The sequence below is a fragment of the Vulpes vulpes genome, chromosome 3 (assembly GCF_048418805.1).
Source record: "Vulpes vulpes isolate BD-2025 chromosome 3, VulVul3, whole genome shotgun sequence".
NCBI lineage: Eukaryota > Metazoa > Chordata > Mammalia > Carnivora > Canidae > Vulpes > Vulpes vulpes.
The window spans coordinates 142,982,312-143,000,923 of NC_132782.1; the positions used below are offsets into that span (position 1 = coordinate 142,982,312).

Consider the following 18,612-nt stretch of genomic DNA (forward strand, 5'->3'; position numbering starts at 1 on the left):
GGCCCATACTGCATGGGGGTTTCTAGCCTAAAACTATACCTGGCATATGGTTCTTACTTCAGGACCATATAATTCTTTACTCCTATCCTTCAACCCTCTCAAATGGGACATCTCGATGTCCAATCAGCCCATGATCATACATAACTGTGGTGTCATGCATTTGGTATCTTTTAAGTTTTAGTGGGGGGGACAGATATCACTCAGCTATGACGTAAAGGTCTTGGCGCAGTCAAATAACTTGTAGCTGGACTTAATTAATATCATATACCAGCATCACATAACCATAAAGTATAATTCAGTCAATGGTTACAGGACATATAAATTTATACACACCTACACGTACACGTACACGTACACAGCCCTTGCAGTGACTATTCTAGGTTTCATTCTGCCACTAGAATTAAACCTCACAATACAGGCCTCAAGTTCAACTATCCATCAAACTTCTTTAAATTCTCCAACCTACTAGGTTACTACCCTACCATTATACACCACCTCACACCAACAATAAATCTATTAATAAGCCAAAAATCAGCATCAATACTTCCTAGACATAATCTGACTAGAAAACGTATTACCCAAATCAATCTCCCATTTTCAAATAGAATCTTCTAATCTAATATAATCTTCTAATCTCAAACAAAAAGGTCTAGTTAAATTGTATTTTCTCTCTTTTATAATTACCATAGCCCTTAGCCTACTAATATTTAATTACCATGAGTAACGTCCATAATTACCAAGACACCGGTTAGTAATGATCAACCAGTAACAATCACTAACCAAGTCCCATAACTATACAATGCCACAATTCCCATAGCCTCTTCACTGAAAAACCCTAAATATCCATATCATAAATTACTTAATCACCTATTCCATTAAATTTAAGCACCACTTCAACATCAGCATCCTTTAAAACATAACAAGCAGCCAACAATTCAGATAATAAACCAGTAATAAATGCAGCCAACACATCTTTATTAGAAACTCAAACCTCAGGATACTGCTCAGCCGCCATAGCAGTAATATAACCAAAAACTACAAGCATTCCCCCTAAATAAATTTTAAAAACTATCAACCCCAAAAGGACCCTCCAAAATTTAACACAATAGCACAACCAATATCACCACTAATAATTAGCACAAACCCACCATAAATAGGAGAAAGTTTTGTAGCAAAACCCACAAATTCATTACAAAGACAATCCTTAAAATAAAAACAATGTATGTTATCATTATTCCTACATGGAATCTAACCATGACTATCTCTTACTGCTTATTACTGCCAGAGATTGAAGCCTATCTGAACCAAATTCTACCTGTCGTTGAGTGTACCCTACTTGTGCAGTATTTTTAGAAACTTCATTCATGCCTTTAGTTCTCTAACGCTGTAAAATCAGTTACTATGGAATATTTATCTAAGGGCGCAAGGAAAATATTTGGGGGGAGAATATCAAGCAGTTCACAAGAAAAAATCATCAAAGTTATGAGATCTAGCATGGCAACCAACGACAGAATAAATATTTACACTTTAATTTGTTGACTCAATAAAATTATCATTTGCATGACAAGATACTGATACTGATGCTTTCATAAATATGCACTCCAAGATGGGCTCCACATTTTCTCAGAAAATGTTCAGAAAGGCATTGGTTATAAAAGAATTGTTCTAGTGCATTTAGTATTGTCTGCTGAAGGTAGTGACACTTAAGATCTGCATTAAATTTTTCTGAACATTAGAGTACTATTTAGAAAATCATTTCCAGTTCACTAAAATGTCCTCTGAAATGATAATAATTTTAATTAAATCCCTATGTGATATATTATTCTGAATTGGAAGAGAGTATCTAGAAGTTTTTAAATGTCCTTCTGTTGTAATTTGGTCATGCATTTGATATACCAGACTATAGAATTCAGATTACAGTCTGAGAAAAAAAAGACTTCTTAGGAAATTCAAAAAGATGAACTATTTTCAGAGGCAAATTCTCTGAAGCCAAAGGCTTAAGCTTCGAAAGTAAGTTATACATCATCTTAATCATGGTTTATACAAAAGTGTCCAACTTACCCACAACTAGCTTAATTAATTATGGCCGATACTAATCAGCAAAATTAATACATAAACTGAGGCCTGAGAGTGAAGCCATATGGCCAGCAGAAAATGCTAGACTAGAACTCAAGACTTTATATGCAACATGGACAAGGGTAATGTGCTGCTTCTACTTTACATAGTTAGATAAAAGAGAGATATCCAAGTTAATCTAGATCACACTGAAGCCTTTGATTAGTTCCCTACTGAGATTCTCATCAGTAAGCTGAGGAGAAGTCTAATAATGTTATTATTAATACATGATAAGTTAGGAGACAATGTTCAAAGAAACTTTATCAGTGAAATGTCTGTATCAAAGAACTTACCTTGTCTATGGTTCATAACAGTGCCTATGGTTCATAACAGTTACTCTGCTATATAAACAAAAAATAATTTATTCTCCTCATTAGATAGCCAAGGGATGTGCAGGCTACTCCAGAGTCACATGTTTAGGATAAAGGGAGGAGGATTAGAATCACGGCCTTGTATCTGGAAAGCCAAGGGAAGGTGGAAGTGGGTGGCTGTCTAAATCTTACGCATTGTTTTGAATCATACAAGTGCAATGGATCATGTTTTTGCAAGGGCATAAACAATTTAAAATATGAGAAAATAGGACTATTTTTGCTGAACAATAATTTTATCTTTGGTGTTTGCAACAAAAAAAAATTTATTGGAACATAGCTTTACTGTATATTCAAGAAATAATCTACAAGGCTCTGCCCAGAAAACTTGGAGTACCTCACTATCTGTTCTCAAGCTCATTCTCTTGTTGCTGGTCTTCCTAGAGTGTTACGCATGTGTCTATTTTACCCGTAGTAGTTAAGTTCTAATTATAGAGCTCTGTAAACTTTATTGGAAATGTTGCAGTTAGTGAAGAAATAGAACTTACAACAGCTTAATTACTGGAAATTAATACAATTTTAACTATGTTCTCCATCCTTCTTGTCTCTGGAAGACATCTGTCTTTTCATCTGATCATATTTACTTTTAGTATGCCTCAATTCACAAAAGGCTATGCTTCTCTGTTTGCTTTCCCTACAAGTTGAGAATTCCTGTATTAGAAAAAAATTGAATCACAGACACAGAAAATACACACACAAACACACACACACACACACAAAGATGATTGAATGCCAACATTTTATGGAGGTATAACATATTTGTAATTTCAGACTCTTTCTCCCAATCCTCATTAATTATTGAGATATTGTGGAATGGCCCTAAATTTTGGCTAACTCCCTTTTTAGCTATTTTACATAATTAGTAAACATAAGAACTATATTAAAACCCAGCACCCAATATTGAGTCCTTCAGCTTCTACCTGTTTTGTTTGATGGATTATTCACTGAAGAACTCATTCTCTGGAAAATTGTTATTCCTCACCAATTTTGTTATCCTTAAGGATTAAGCTTTTTTGAGAAGCAGAACGGCTATATCTTTTTTTTCCCTTCTCTAGTCCTATAGTAATTTTCATTGTGCACTATGGTAGTCTTCAGGGATTTTGAACAGAGAACTATAATTCTGTTTCCTTTTACGATAGTAGATCACCTTGTACTGTATCGCCTCTGACTTGAAAGTTTAGCTTATCCTTAAATTTGACATGTCTGGTAATTATAGTCATTAAGAACCTCTATAAATAGATAATGAAATACTCCAGTTCAGGGCAAGAAATGACGCAAGCAAAATTCTTTACCTTTACTCTATATTCAAATAATACTGTCCACAGATAAGGTAATTTTGTTGTTGAAGGCTTTGAGGGAAATTTAGCATCCTGCACATTTGTTTTCTCTTGGAATTACAGTAAAACAGAATTTCAGATCCCTAACGCCCAAGACACCTGGTTCCAGACTCACAAATGGGAAAACCAAAGCATCCAATAAGAAAGTGAATTCTCCCAAGGCCATATGAGTGCAACTCAAGAACTCCTTCACATTTACCATGTGTTTACTGCTTCTAATTTTGTATGTCCTATTGCCTTGGGTACGCTGATAATTTCACTTTTTTTCTGGCTTTGAATAATATTAACATTCAATTTTGTCTTTGCAAATTACTTTCAGTAATTGAACGTGTTATCTTTTTTTTTTTGCAGTCTGTGAGTTAAACATTAGACAATTCAGTTATTGATGAAAATGATAAAAATCAAAACAATCATAGGATCATGTTTTGAAAGAAGATTATGATAAAATACTGCTGGCTTGGCTCATTGTAGACATGAAAAACAAGCACAGCCTTACTAATGAAAAAGTAGCAAGTGAATTTTTTGATGTGCAAAACAAGCAAATGATTATTATGATGTGCTCACATTTGGCAAAATCAAGTTATTAGCATTAAGCCGAGTGTTAGGTTGGTGGCAGAAAAAATGGCTCAGTTATTAAATATGGTATGTCAATTCTAGCTTGACTGAAATAATTACATAATAGCAATTTAACTTTTATTAAGATGAGGGGGGATCTTTTCCTCTTTTACATCTCTGGGGAGTACTAAGACATGGCAATCTAATGAGACACTCATTATCAATCTGTTTTCTCCAAGCCTACATATTCACAGTGCTCCTGCTATTAAGAAAACACACAATGTAAATAGAATCACTGGATCTGTTAGATCTTGGGCACGACTTCAAAACACCTTCACATACATTTCCTCATTGTTACAAAAAAAAAAAAACTCTATTGAGGTAAAGGGTATTTTTTATGGCTTTACTTGAAGTCACAAGGCTAATGAGTATGAAAGCTAGGATTTGAATTAAAATCTTCAAAAGGGCCTTTACTTATAATAGGAAGGATACATCATGTTTTTATTAGATCTCAGCTAATGAGACCCTGCAAGAGAAGTGGGCGTGGATCTTGCTGCCAAATAGCAGTCATGTTCATTTTGGTAAGCCACCCACATCCCACTTGGGCATGGCATACTCTTTCAATATTTTATTATTCTCTCTATATTATTAGGTAGCAAGGGGCATAGAGTGATAACAACAGTAGAGGCTTTTTGACTACTCTGGCACTCTGTGATAGTTAGATACTCCATTAGCAGGTTAGATTCAATAAACTGTACTACTGAGGCACAGAGTGAGAAGGATATCAAATTCAGCAAACCTCACTTCCACATTTGGGTAAAAAATTATAAAATCAAAAAAGTATAAGCAAGACAAGTCCAAAACAATTTGGAGACCATTTCATTGATGGGATGCATGATTAAGATTTGAAAATCACTACTTTGGTAGATAGTTAATATTCTTGTATAATGTTTGGAGTTAGGATATAAAAATCTGCATAATACCAATCTTGAATGCTGGTCTCCTAGGAGACTACCTCCTTGTTTTTTCTTACAAATTACCAGATCACCATTTTGTCATGTGGTGAATTTAGAGTTGAAAAACCCTACTCAGTCCAAGGCTGACAACCTGGGATTATAACTAGCTAAGTGAGTGGTGGTAGGAAGGTCTAAACTAGAGCAGAAACCCAACAAACCCACCATAGATGTGGAGGATGCACAGGGAAAACTGAAACATAGTCAGTTATAAGCGCCAAGATTATATACCCCTGTGTCCAAAATATGAGAGAGAGGATGGAAATTGAGTTTCCCAAAATTTGTTGCTTAGAGATCAGTTTGGGACAAAGTTCCCAAGAAAATTTACAGCTTTAAATAATTTTAATTATTTTTTAAGGATTTTATTTATTTATTCATGAGAGACACAGAGAGAGAGAGGCAGAGACACAGGCAGAGGGAGAAGCAGGCTCCCTGCAGGGAGCCCAGTTGGGGACTTGATCCCAGGACCCGGAATCACGCCCTGAACCAAAGGTAGATGCTCAACCACTGAGCCACCCAGGTGCCCCTAAATAATTTTAATTTTGAGAGAAATCAACACCTCATTTCTTATTAGCCATAAAGGACATCTAAAAATATGAAATGGCATTCAGAAAACATAAGTTTTTTATTCATGAAATAAATTATTCTATTTGATATCACATGAGTCTCTTCACATCTTCATTGGGATTTTATCCCCATTTGGGTGTATAATACATGGTACTTCTTCGGTTCTGCTCCAGAGAGGACTAGTCTTTTGTTTTCTTACATAATTTTTTAATCACTTCATGGATTTCATGAAAAATAATAACCTGAGTCTGCACTTCCACTTGGCTTCTTTTTTTTTAACCTAACCAGAAATGCTTTCCTTGATGATTCACTGTATCTTAAGAGTCAACCTGCTGTTGCTCATCCTCCCCTACTTTATTTTCTGTGTGTGTGTGTGTGTGTGTGTGTGTGTGTGTGTGTGTGTGTGGTGGCAGTCTCTAAACACACATTTATAGAAATGAGAGGAAGAGGATGAGGGTGCTAGGATAGTGTTCCTGTTTCTTTAAAAGTAGTGTTCTTGGATTTCTGGGGAGTACAGATTATGAATATATAAGCTTAGCTGAAGGACAAGGAGTTTTCTACTCTTTTTTCAGCCTATGAATTGTTTTCTTAAATCTAGTACCATTGCCTTTCTAGCTAATGGAAATTTCTTCAAGAACTACCAAGAGGCTTACTGTCAGTTCCAGTTTTTAGTAGTTTGAGTTTTAATATCATTTCTGTGCCTTTGTTGAATTTTTGAAGTGAGAAATTAGGATCAATTACTTTTAAAATAACTGGCTAGACGTCTTAAGTTGGACTTTGATTACTCCACCTTTTCTATGGCAAACACTATTGTGGCACTCTATTAGTTTTTTTAAAAAAATCAAATTTTATACTTAACATTACAGGTTTATTCATTAATATAACACAGAGTATCTCTAAGATGTCAGAGACAGGCTGGGAACACAAAAATCTTTGCATTAGTTGAGGGTAATGATCCGGACTCTTCCATTCCTTGGAATCATTCCCTATTGGAACACTGCCTACTGGCAGAGTATTTATACTATATTTATAACTTTAAGACATATTTCACTGCAGTATGTAAAATTTTAAATTAAGAATATAAATTATGTGAGCTTAAAACCTAACACTTTTATTGTGACTTTGCTATATAGCTACTAAAAAATCTAAGACTTAATTCTATACAATTTGCTACTTTATCTATGATGACTTTGCATTCAGAATCATGGTAAAATATAACCTAGATAAAAGTAATAAGTTGTGATAAAATTTTAAGGGAGTTGAATCACACGTTCTGCTAATTTTTAGGCTAACTTAATGCAAAAATGATGCTTTGTAAAGAAGGTGGGCAACACTTTTTATTCTCCAGATTAAACTGGGTTGTTACAATTGATTTAGTTTCATAGTAAAAAACAGAATTTTAGATGTATTTTAAAAATTGAGCCTTTATTAAATTAGGACTAAATGTTAAATTGCCAATTATGGAAATTATCCTAATGACTTTGTGGATGAGTCATTCTACTCAGAAGATTAATTCAAGAGTTTGGTCCATAAATGACATTTTTTAAGCACACTTTCCAAATGGATTGGCCAAATCAAGGTTTGGAGAAATATATGCAGCTAAGTTTTTTTCTGTCATTTTCCAAATTATGGGATTTTCCTTGCTTTCTTGTAATATTTGATATGAAATCACTAACCATACATCATACTGAATCAGCAAGGTAGCAGTTGCATAAATAATAAATAAAAAATTGAAATTTTCAAATATTTCCAGATATAGATGAGTGCAGCGAATCCGCTGCCTGTGGTGACCATGCAGTGTGTGAAAATGTGGATGGTGGGTATAATTGCTCCTGCAAGGAAGGTTATAAGACATCCACGGGAAAATCACAGTTCATACCTAATGATGGCACTTACTGCCAAGGTAAGTTACATGATTAAATTTTATGTATAATTGAAGAACTATATAAAATATAATACTACACTGCAGTCAAGTATACAAAGGACTACATCTTCTAAAAAATGTGCCAGTATTCTTTTATTGTCTGTAAAATGATTTAAGGAAAGTTACTGTTTTATTTAATGGAAGAGGTAGACCATATGTTTTACCTAGTTAACATACTTTATTCCTTGGAGTAACTACGGTCTTCCTTTTTCCATGAAATATTGTGTATTTTAATGCATAAAAATAAATAACAAATAAAAATAAATAAGGAAAAATAAATGAATAAAATGAAAATAAATAAATAGATGTTAACAAACAAAAAATAAAATAAAACTCAAATGTTAAAAATATGTTTTTAATATTTAAATAAGGGAGTAAAATTATTGGAATCAATATAATCATCTTAGGAAAAAATATTTTTAAAAACTTACTCTATAATCTATTTTCTTTTTCTACAGAAAATGTCAGTGCAGACTGCCATCTGGATAATGCCTGTATTGCTGCAAATATTGATAGAACGCTAACAAAAGTAAGTTAGATTAAGAATTTATTGGGGGCTCCTGGGTGGCTCAGTGATTGAGCATCTGCCTTCGGCTTAGGTTGTGATTCCAGGGTCTGGGATCAAGTCCCACACTGAGCTCCTGGCAGGGAGCCTGCTTCTCCCTCTGCCTATGTTTCTGCCTCTCCCTCTGTGTCTCTCATGAATAAATAAATAAAATCTTTTTTAAAAAAGAATTTATTATATTTTGACATATTGGTTTCCATTAAAATCCTTCCTAAGTCACATTTTAAGTAGAATTACAACCAGCTGATCGTCATGTAGAATTAAAACATATAGAGATTTAAGTAGTTTGAGTCACAAAAATGATTAATTTGAAAATCCCCAAAGTGTTGAAGAAGACTGAGATATTTAACATATATTACTTATTCACTATTTAGTATACTGAAAATTTTGTTTTCAACATATAATGAAAATTGATGAATAAAATAGTAAAAACACACTTTGACCCCAGGCCCATTCCCACATTCTAAGAAAACATAATGAATGCAACTAGATTTTGTACTTCAAAGGAAATATTTTAAAGAATAAATAAAGTAGGATGTTCACAAAATTATCATCATGTGATTGGAAATGTGACCCTCAACATGACTAACAGTCAGCTAAAAGCAAATTACCAATATGTCACATTGTAAAGAATTTTCTCTGGTTGATTAAAATCTGATTCAAAAAAAGTTATAATATCTTATAACTCTTAAAAGCTAATTTTTAAAAGTTATTAACGCAAACGTGTTGTTTCTTTTCTAAAGTAACTTCTATGCTTTTTATTTGCTAAGCTTTTGTAAATAATTCCAAGTTTCAGTGCTACATGAATGACATGGTTTAGGTATAATCTGATAATTTATTAATACATAGCACACGAAACCAAGCTTAGAATAAATTTAGCATACAACCTTTATTCCTGAAAAGATCCAGTAGTACTCTAAATTGGTTTCTTTTTTTCTGGGCTCATTTGTGTACAGATGAGACACATAAAAGAACCAGTGGCTTTGCTACAAGAAGTCTATAGAAATTCCGTGAAAGATCTTTCGCCGGTGGATATAATTACATACATAGAAATATTAGCTGAGTCATCCCCATTACTGGGTGACATGAATAGCACTAATTTAGCCAAGGACATCCTTTCTAATTCAACTCTTACTGTAAGTATGATTGAGCTAATTTAACTCAATATAACAGAGCTTTAAACTTTTCCTTACATCTGTGATTCATGGAAGTTTCCAATGTTTTTAAAAGACACGCTATTTTTTTTCAACAGGAATTTATAAAAACTGTGAATAATTTTGTCCAAAAGGACACATTTATAGCCTGGGACAAATTATCTATGAATCATAGAAGAACTCATCTCACAAAACTGATGCATGCTGCTGAACAGACTACCTTAAGAATATCTCAGAACTTCCAAAAGACCACTCAGTTCGATACCAATTCAAGTGATATAGGTAAGAAGCCAAGGTCAATTTCAAAACAATACCATTTGCCAAAGAAGCCATTCTCAAAATGGAAAGTGCTTGAAATGCTGCTAATTCAATCATCAGCTGTTTCCTCAATGCAGAAATGAATGGCAATGCACATTACAAGAGTAATATGAATGAAAGATGAGTAAAAACGTTGAAACATAAGCATTGCCTCTTTCCTACCATCTTCACCTTGTATTCCTGAACCATCTAGCATTTAAATGCTTCAGAGTACATCACTCCTTTGTCATGAATTAGTCATCTCATGACTTGTTAGCATCTACCTTGACCAAAGATGTTCTAGACAGATTTTCTGGTATGAAGCAATCAACATGGCAAACTAGGATGTTTCCTGCTTCGTGCAATCTCATATTTAGAATATATAGAATCTTGAATCAAATTGAAGATGCCTATAAAGTTGCTCTGAGGGAGCAAAGTACATTGTTTGATGATCATTGCGTACATCTTAAATGCTTTATTGTGTGGGTGACATCTTGCTATGCAGCAGTAAGTATGCATGAATCTCTGTCTTGTGTCATGATTTACCACTTACTCAAAATTAAAGTAGCAAGCATTATGACTAATATATAGAATACCTGCGTTTCTGTGATATTCTTGAGTAAAAAAGGTGAACTACTCCAGGTAAGGAAATTATCACTCGAAAATTTAATTCAATCACTCTCCATATAGTAAATTTTATTATAGATACCATCCTCTAAGATATTATGGTTGCTTTTCTTTGATTTAGTAGTTATAATTTATAGCTCCCTTGTGCACATATGTGTTTTGTCCTTTATATAATCCAATGATTAAATTAAATCCCAAGTGTTATAGTCAAATCAAAAAAGTTCAACCTTGAATCAGATTTTCAAGATACAATGTTTAAGCATGTTCAGAATATGTTCATTCTACCTGCCAAAAAATGTTGAAACACAGTAATGATGGATAAAATAAAATAATGGTGGATAAAACATTGTCCCCAATTAAGCCAACACATTGATTAAACTAACTTCAGAGAATTTATGATTTTCATGGTTTCATTTCAGCACTCAAAACTTTCTTTTTTGATTCAAATCACATCAAACATACTCATCCCTATATGAATGTGGATGGAGATTACATAAGGATATTTCCAAAGAGAAAACCTCCATATGATTCATATGGTAAGACTTTGATAGTCTTTATTCAATGTTAGTAATTTGCAATAAATACTTTTCATACTTTTGATTATATCATATGTACACATAATATGTGGTTTCCTATAGAAAATATTTGGTTTATATACAGAAATTCTGCATTTGTACTCAGGATTCTCAATCTGATGTTGATGAGAATTTTAGCAATGTCTATATTCTTCTTGTCTTATGCTTCGTCTCTGAAGCTATCTGATATTTTTGAGATTCTAATGAAAAATATAAAGGAGCTGTGATTCTATTCCTTCTTTTGCAGCAATCAAAGGTGCTACAATTTGCATAGGATTCTTTTACTATATCTTCTTCAGTAATCTTTCATATTCCTCACTGGGAAGCTGAATTTGAAATTGGGTGAGGAAGACAATGTTCCCAAAGACAGAAAGGTAGTGTTCAGGCTTGGATTTCCTTTCCACTTGCCATTTCTTAGTTCTTGTACAGTAAACTTCTCAACTAAACGCAGGGTTTCTTGGGAAATGGAATCCGAGAATACCAGTACTAGACAACTTGATGATTACCTACCTTAATTTCTTCATTTTATGGATAATGGAATGAAGACTCAATGAAATTGATGGATTTGTTTCCATGCACATCAACAAATGATACAGAGCCAATACTAGAAGGGAAGAAGTTGAAGAAATCAACCCTGACCAGCTTTTCCTTGTCACCTAATCAAAAGCAAGCAAGCAGCTATTTTAGCCATTTACCTGCTCTCTTAGTGCAGTGCACATAGAAAAAAAATTCTGCCAACAGAAGAATTGTTATCATTCTCATATAGGTTAAAGTATATTACCTAAGCAAAATATGAATTATAATAGCTTCTCAAAGAATATGTGAGTGGCCATAAATGTAAGCAAAAAATATATATAATAACACAGTATGGTCTCTTTTATAGATGTCATTTCATAAATGGATGTGTTGTCTTTTTTCAATATTCTGCACATTCATTCTCAGAAAAACATCCTTTAAAAAAATTGTACAACACTAATGTGGGTTTTTCCCCAATCCATTGATATTATCTAATCTCTTCATTTTTTCTTGTCATTTTTATACAACAATAAGAAACAGATGGCCACAAAACAAAGAAAAAATAACTAAGCCATACTACCATTGAACCCAAGGATCTTACCCTACTACATCATATTCTAACTAACCAAGCACACATATAATATTTAGGAACAAATCCAAAGACTGTGTTAAACTGTTGAAATTTCAAAGAGAATTTGAGTAGTATTTAGAAGTTGAGAATAAAGTCATTGAAAATACTTATACTGACAGATGATGAAATCATCCTGGAATTAATTTCTCAAAGAGATCCTCTCTGAATATATGATAGCCTTGTTACATTTGAAGATCATGCTTGACACTTAACAGAAACCATAAATATCAGCTCTTAAGAAAACACAGAGAGAAAATTTTATTTCCTTAAGTTTGTATCTTAAAAATAAGGGCAATTCTAACAAACTGATAAAACCTGCTTTATAATGTCTACATGTGATTATTCATTTAGTGATAAAAATCCATTAATAAAACACAGGCTTCAAGTTAAAATCTGTATAGTGTCATTAGTAGGAAAATCAAGGAAGTCCATGGAGGAACAGGTGAATTTTAAATCTTTTTTTTTTATATAGGCTGAATTTTAGTCTCTGTCATTAATGAATAAACCCCTCATTTACTGAATGAAGGTACTACCAGAAAGAGAGTTAAAAGCTAGATCAGGCTGAGAAATCATGGGAATTAGAAGAGGTTCAAATGATGAGAATAGACAAATACCAAAACAATACTCCAAATGAAGGTATGAAGGGATTTTGGAGCATTCTGTGAAGCACGAATCCCATTTTACCCAAAGTCAAAAATGTGATGTTAAATATTTTGAGAAAAGATGGGAGTGATTAATAGATTTTAAAGGCCCATCTTATCTTTTTGGGGCTTCATTTGATTTTGGACCATCTCCTACAGCAACTTCTGAGAAGTCACTGTGACATGAACAGGTTCATCCACTGGACTGAGTCAAAGATCTGTCCTTTCAGATCCTGCTGCAGGCCCTGGTCTGTCCACTGCAAAGGCCGGGCTAGTTGTTATTATGGGGAGTCCTCATAGAGTCTGTAGCTCAGCTACATTAGACTAACTTCTCAACTTCCTTTCTTTTTCTGGTGTAAGTTTTCTTAAGCTGGCAGTTGAGAAAAATTCTCTTATATATGTAGATTTCAGGAACCTCTTTGGATGTTTCTTGTGATACCTTTTTAGATAAGATAGAAAATATGAATCATGTGGCAATTTCTAGTTCACATAACCATAGCAATATCCAAAACTATTACTTATTAGTGTGACGTGGTGATGTAGAAGGACTCAGATTTGTCTCACACTTCTTTGTTTTGGATTTTTTTTTCTTTTATTAACTTTGTTTCAGACTTTATTCCCAGACTTCTTCAGCTTAATTAGCTGCAAAGAACAAATTGTGTCAAAGCAAACACTGCAAAGAGTTGCAGTGTCCAAAGGAGCTTGAGCTTAAAAATATTAGAGATCTAGATTTTATCCGATCCGTGAACAGAATTTTAAAAAGTCATCATAATACACAGTAGCAGCTCCCAGTAACTTCTTCCAAGTTTTATCTTCCTCCGAAGTTGACTTGATTCTGTTTGCTTCATCCTTGGAAATTTCATCAAAATTCTCCCCACATTCTGGAACTTCATCATCATCCTCTTCTCCAGTAGCAAGTGGTGCTTCTCCATCCACAGATTGTGTGGCCAGAGCTTCAACCGGTCTTCCTAAAACTAGTCAGACTGTCTGCACCAAGTTGGTTGAACATACTGGGTAGCATTTCTGTCAGCAGCTTTGTCTCAGCCTGGCCTGTGATGGCCAAAGTGTTTGTTTCCAGGGACCCCTGCCCTTCAAGGGGGCATCACTGTTCCTTAGTGTGTGAACGTACTTCTTCAATACTAGAGATACGGCTTACTCCCAACTTCTTTAAGGAGAACTGGAGTTTTTGTGTGGTCTGTTGCCATTCTGGGGACCACTCTCCTCTCTTGACCAGTAGTTTCTCTCCCACCAGTGCAGACTTGTGCAGTTTGCTGGGTTTCTCCTGGTTCATGGTAGTTTCTTTCACCTTGCTGGAGCCCAAGTGAGACTAGGGTTGGTGCTCAGGGGGTCTGAGCAGACCAGCTATTAGGAGCACACACGCAGTAACACAAGATGACCGTTAGGGGGCACAGATTTGTGTTTTTTTTTTTATGATACACTCAACATTTATATTTACCATTTTGATTGATTTATGTCCATCACATTATTCTGGTGTGTGCCACAAATTTGAGGGAACAAATATAAAAGAGTTCTTTGTAAGTTGTCCCAATAACCTAAAGCAAGTGTCTACTACTTATAATAATGTGTCTACTTTAAAAATATGACAAGAATCATATTAATATAGCACCTTAAATTTTACAGAAGACTCATGTATTATTTGATTTGGTCTCCACCTCAGCCAAGTGAGTAGCTAGAGTGAGTATCACTATTATCATTTTATAAGTGAAGAAGCTGAAGTTCAAAGCACTTTGTCCATAGCCACACACGGAGGAGCAATGACTGAAGCTGCAACTTTCGATCCCAAGAGTAAATTCTGTATGCAAAGTTGTAAATTTTGTGTCCATAATTCTGTATAACAGAGAAGGTGTATGATCTAAGTGGTGAGAGGAATTTTAAAAAGACAATAGATCTAGATTTTGAGTTGTTCACATACTTAACATCAGTAATAACCAAGACAATTTGAGATCCATTAATACAGGTGTAATGTCTAGGCTAAGGGAAAAATAGTCACACGATAATCTGTATTGAACAGGTTGCATTTCTGGTATTGGGTTATTTTCTGATTTACTGCATTTGGAGTGTCAGGGGCACAGATAAATAGCTGTCTTGGCAAGGCAATAAATTTCCTACCTGGAAACTGCATAACTATATATGTCATCAATATTAACTAGGAAACATTTCACTGCGCATGAGGTGGAACTCAGTGGCATCTGACAACTTGTTTAATTCTCAACTTCCTTAATAACTCCAAGGCCATGATAATTTTCTTCCAATATCTTTCTAATCCCTATATTTGCATAGCAAAGTAGTAACTCCAAATTATTTTCCTTTAAGTGAATATATTTCACAGCTTGGTTCTTAGGAGTTGCATATACACGTATCTAGGACTGTTTTTCTCCTAAATATAGCTTGTGCGAAGGGGATGCTATCGTCCTTGATCATTGTCAGAGTCTTGGGGGTCAGGGCATATGTCTTAATAGGATTTGATTATACAGACATGGACTTTTTATGATCCACATTTTAGTGTCTAGGTATTCGTATGATTACCTTAGAGAAAAAAAATTTGTCTGCTAAATGTTTACGTTTCTTTTGAGAGTTTAAATATATTTTTGTTTTATAAGGATTTCATTAAATAGGGGCACCTGGGTGGCTCAGTGGTTAAGCATCTGCTTTTGGCTCAGGATGAGATCCCTGGAATCCTGGGATCAAGTCCCGCATCGGACTCCCTGCAGGGAACCTGCTTCTCCCTCTGCCTATATGTCTCTGCCTCTCTCTCTCTCTCTCTCTGTGTGTGTGTGTGTGTGTGTGTGTCTCATGAATAAATAACATTTTTTAAAAAAGAATTTCACTAAATATACTTATTTGATTGATAGGCAATGTTGCAGTTGCGTTTTTATATTATAAAAGTATCGGTCCCTTATTTTCATCGTCTGACAAATCCGTATTGGAACCTCAAAGTGATGATAATTCTGAAGAAGAAGAAAGAGTCATTTCTTCAGTGATTTCAGTCTCAATTAGCTCGAACCCACCCACATTGTATGAACTTGAAAAAATAACATTTACATTAAGTCACATAAAGGTAAGCTATTTTTCTGGTGACTCTATGTTATGAGTGTGAAACATTTGGTGAAGTGAACGTTTTTTTATTGTGTCACTTTAATTATTTGTGAATTCTTGAGTTTAAAAATTAAAAGGGTAAAGTAATTTCAACTAATTTTTCTATAAAGGATTTTTGTACTTTCAGTGCTCTGTAATCTTTCTAATAAATATCAAGGAATTTTACACGTTTGATTTTCTGAAATTAAGCTATATTTTAATTTTATTTTTAATTACATTGTTCATTTTGGAAGTCTCCGTACCTTTTAGGAATGAGTTATAAAAATGTATCAGAGCCAAAGAGATAGATGTCATTTGTGCAATGGCAGAGTTGTTTGATTAATAATTGCCATTTAAAATAATATTTGCAGGGATTTAAATGTTGATTAAAATAAAATTACAGAGAAGTTTACAATATATCATAAAGAAATTAGCTGAGACCATTTTATTCCTTTATTATTATTCCAAACCTTTTTCAAGCTCATATGTAATTAAAACTTATCATAATCAACATTAGAAAGAACTAAGTATTCAGTTCATTCAGTTATGAGTGAAGAAACTAAAGATCATAAATTATTTGCTGGTTTGTTTTTTTTTTACAGTTGATGGTTTCTTGGATTTTCAATAGAATTTGAGTCCTGGTACATGATTAAAAGTACCTCTGATGCTCCATTTGGAGAGCCTTGAAGCTGGACAATTGGATTTGCATGTTTATGGGAGAAAGAGGGGACTAATATGCCTACATACAACACAAACGTGTCACTACAAATAAAGACATCTAATGTACAGAGAAACTAAATGTAGAGAAGATAGAAGAAAATAGTAGCCCAAACTAAACATCGGTAGGCATTATGTTCAGCGTAGGAGAGGGTGTGAAATGTTTTAAGAATGGAAACGAAACCTAGATACTTTCAGATGCTAACTGCCCTTTTGATGCTAGAATCAAAACATTGTTCTTTCACATGCTCTGATGGTTTTTCTTCAGTTTTTACTAGCGGAATGTTTTGGCAGCTGAAGAGATGCCATGGACAACCGACTTCACCAATCTCTGACCCAATCACAAAACAAAACACAACACACGTTTAAGTAAAAATTCTTCACCAAAACTCATGGGAAAACTTGATTATCCTTAATCTTCCTTTCTGTTCCAATCTTTTTCCCATTCGAATTAATGACCACCATGAAATTTTATCACTTTATTTGATGACACACCTACCTAATTCACGGTTTCCCTCTCTCTGAGAACAAAATTTGGATCCCATTGTTTTCCTAAAAAAAAAAAAGAAGTTATCTCATATATACCACCTTCAGTTTCCTGATTCCCTGATAATTTATTTGCAATTTCACCAATTAGTATATACTTCTCCATTACTTCAAAGTAATATTAAAAGCAGTTGTAAGAATATTATGTTATGATTACTTAATATAAATATGAGATAAAGAGAACTCTACTTATTAAATAACCAACCTGTCGTCTACGTGATCAGACTCTATGTCTGATCTTGCCTTCAATTTGCTCTTTATCTCATTCACTGTAACCAAAATACACTGGTTTCCAGCGTTTCTGAAAGATTCTTATCTAGTCCTAACTCAACTTTTTCATTCCATCCCAAGTCTTAGGGTTTACTCTCTTTCTCTAACTTCCCTGGGGTATTTGCTTTAATATCATCTCCTAAGAAAGGCTTCCTCAGACCAACCACAACTACTTTCTTTCTTCTTTCCCTGGTTTATTTTTCTTGTTTAATCATTTCTCATCTCATGGGAATCTAAAATCAACAGTACAAATACTTATTCTTTTTCTGTTTAGTATCGTATTTTTAGTACTTGGGTCAATGACTAATAATAAATGTTTATTAAATAAAGAATGTGTGATAATTATGTGTCATGTACTATTTTAAATGATCTCATTTGATAAGAAATTCACAACTTTTGTGGCACAGGACTTGATAAAATATAGCATTGTTGCAATAACCAATTCTTCCACATAATGTCAGGATTCATTTATTAGCACTGATTTTTATGCTTTACTTTCTAGGCATGGTTTTAATTATATTGCTATGCAAAATCATGTTTTAAATACGAGAGATGTGATACTATATGTATATTTTTTTCTTTTTCTTCCATCAGTAAAATGTCTCTTTTTCAGGCCACAGATAAGTATAGGAGTCAATGTGCATTTTGGAACTATTCGCCTGACACCATGAATGGCAGCTGGTCTTTGGAAGGCTGTGAGCTGATATACTCAAATGAGACCCACACCTCATGCCGCTGTAACCACCTGACACATTTTGCAATTTTGATGTCTTCTGGTTCTTCCATTGTAAGGCAGTTTTCCATCATTTCATATTTATAAACCTGCTTATTTTCTTTTTTTCTCTTGTTTGCATCAGTCAAGAGAATTAATTTTTTATGTTTCTTTGGGTGCCAATATATTTAGTTAACTAATAAAACCCCAACATTATCTTTTTGGTGTTTCATTTCTTCCTTGTCTTGTATGAAATATTTTGACTAGATTTTAGGTTATTTATTGTCTATTATCTAATCTATAATAGCTAGCAGGTTGTGCATTAAATACTACCCATTGACTCTTAATTTTTAATGTTGCTTTTAAAAAAACACTTATATCTTTTA

The 18,612-nt window shown here is 33.8% G+C and overlaps 1 protein-coding gene across 1 annotated transcript in view; it reads left to right on the top strand.

The window, feature by feature from the left end:
• The window catches only part of ADGRL4 (adhesion G protein-coupled receptor L4), a 109,676-nt gene that overhangs the window by 59,992 nt on the left and 31,072 nt on the right, over positions 1-18,612 (top strand). Inside the window, exons 4-10 of the mRNA XM_072754786.1 lie at positions 7,709-7,858; positions 8,338-8,408; positions 9,401-9,580; positions 9,697-9,880; positions 10,942-11,058; positions 15,759-15,964; positions 18,128-18,301. Coding sequence (XP_072610887.1) covers positions 7,709-7,858; positions 8,338-8,408; positions 9,401-9,580; positions 9,697-9,880; positions 10,942-11,058; positions 15,759-15,964; positions 18,128-18,301 — 1,082 coding nt within the window. The remainder of the gene's footprint in view (positions 1-7,708; positions 7,859-8,337; positions 8,409-9,400; positions 9,581-9,696; positions 9,881-10,941; positions 11,059-15,758; positions 15,965-18,127; positions 18,302-18,612) is intronic.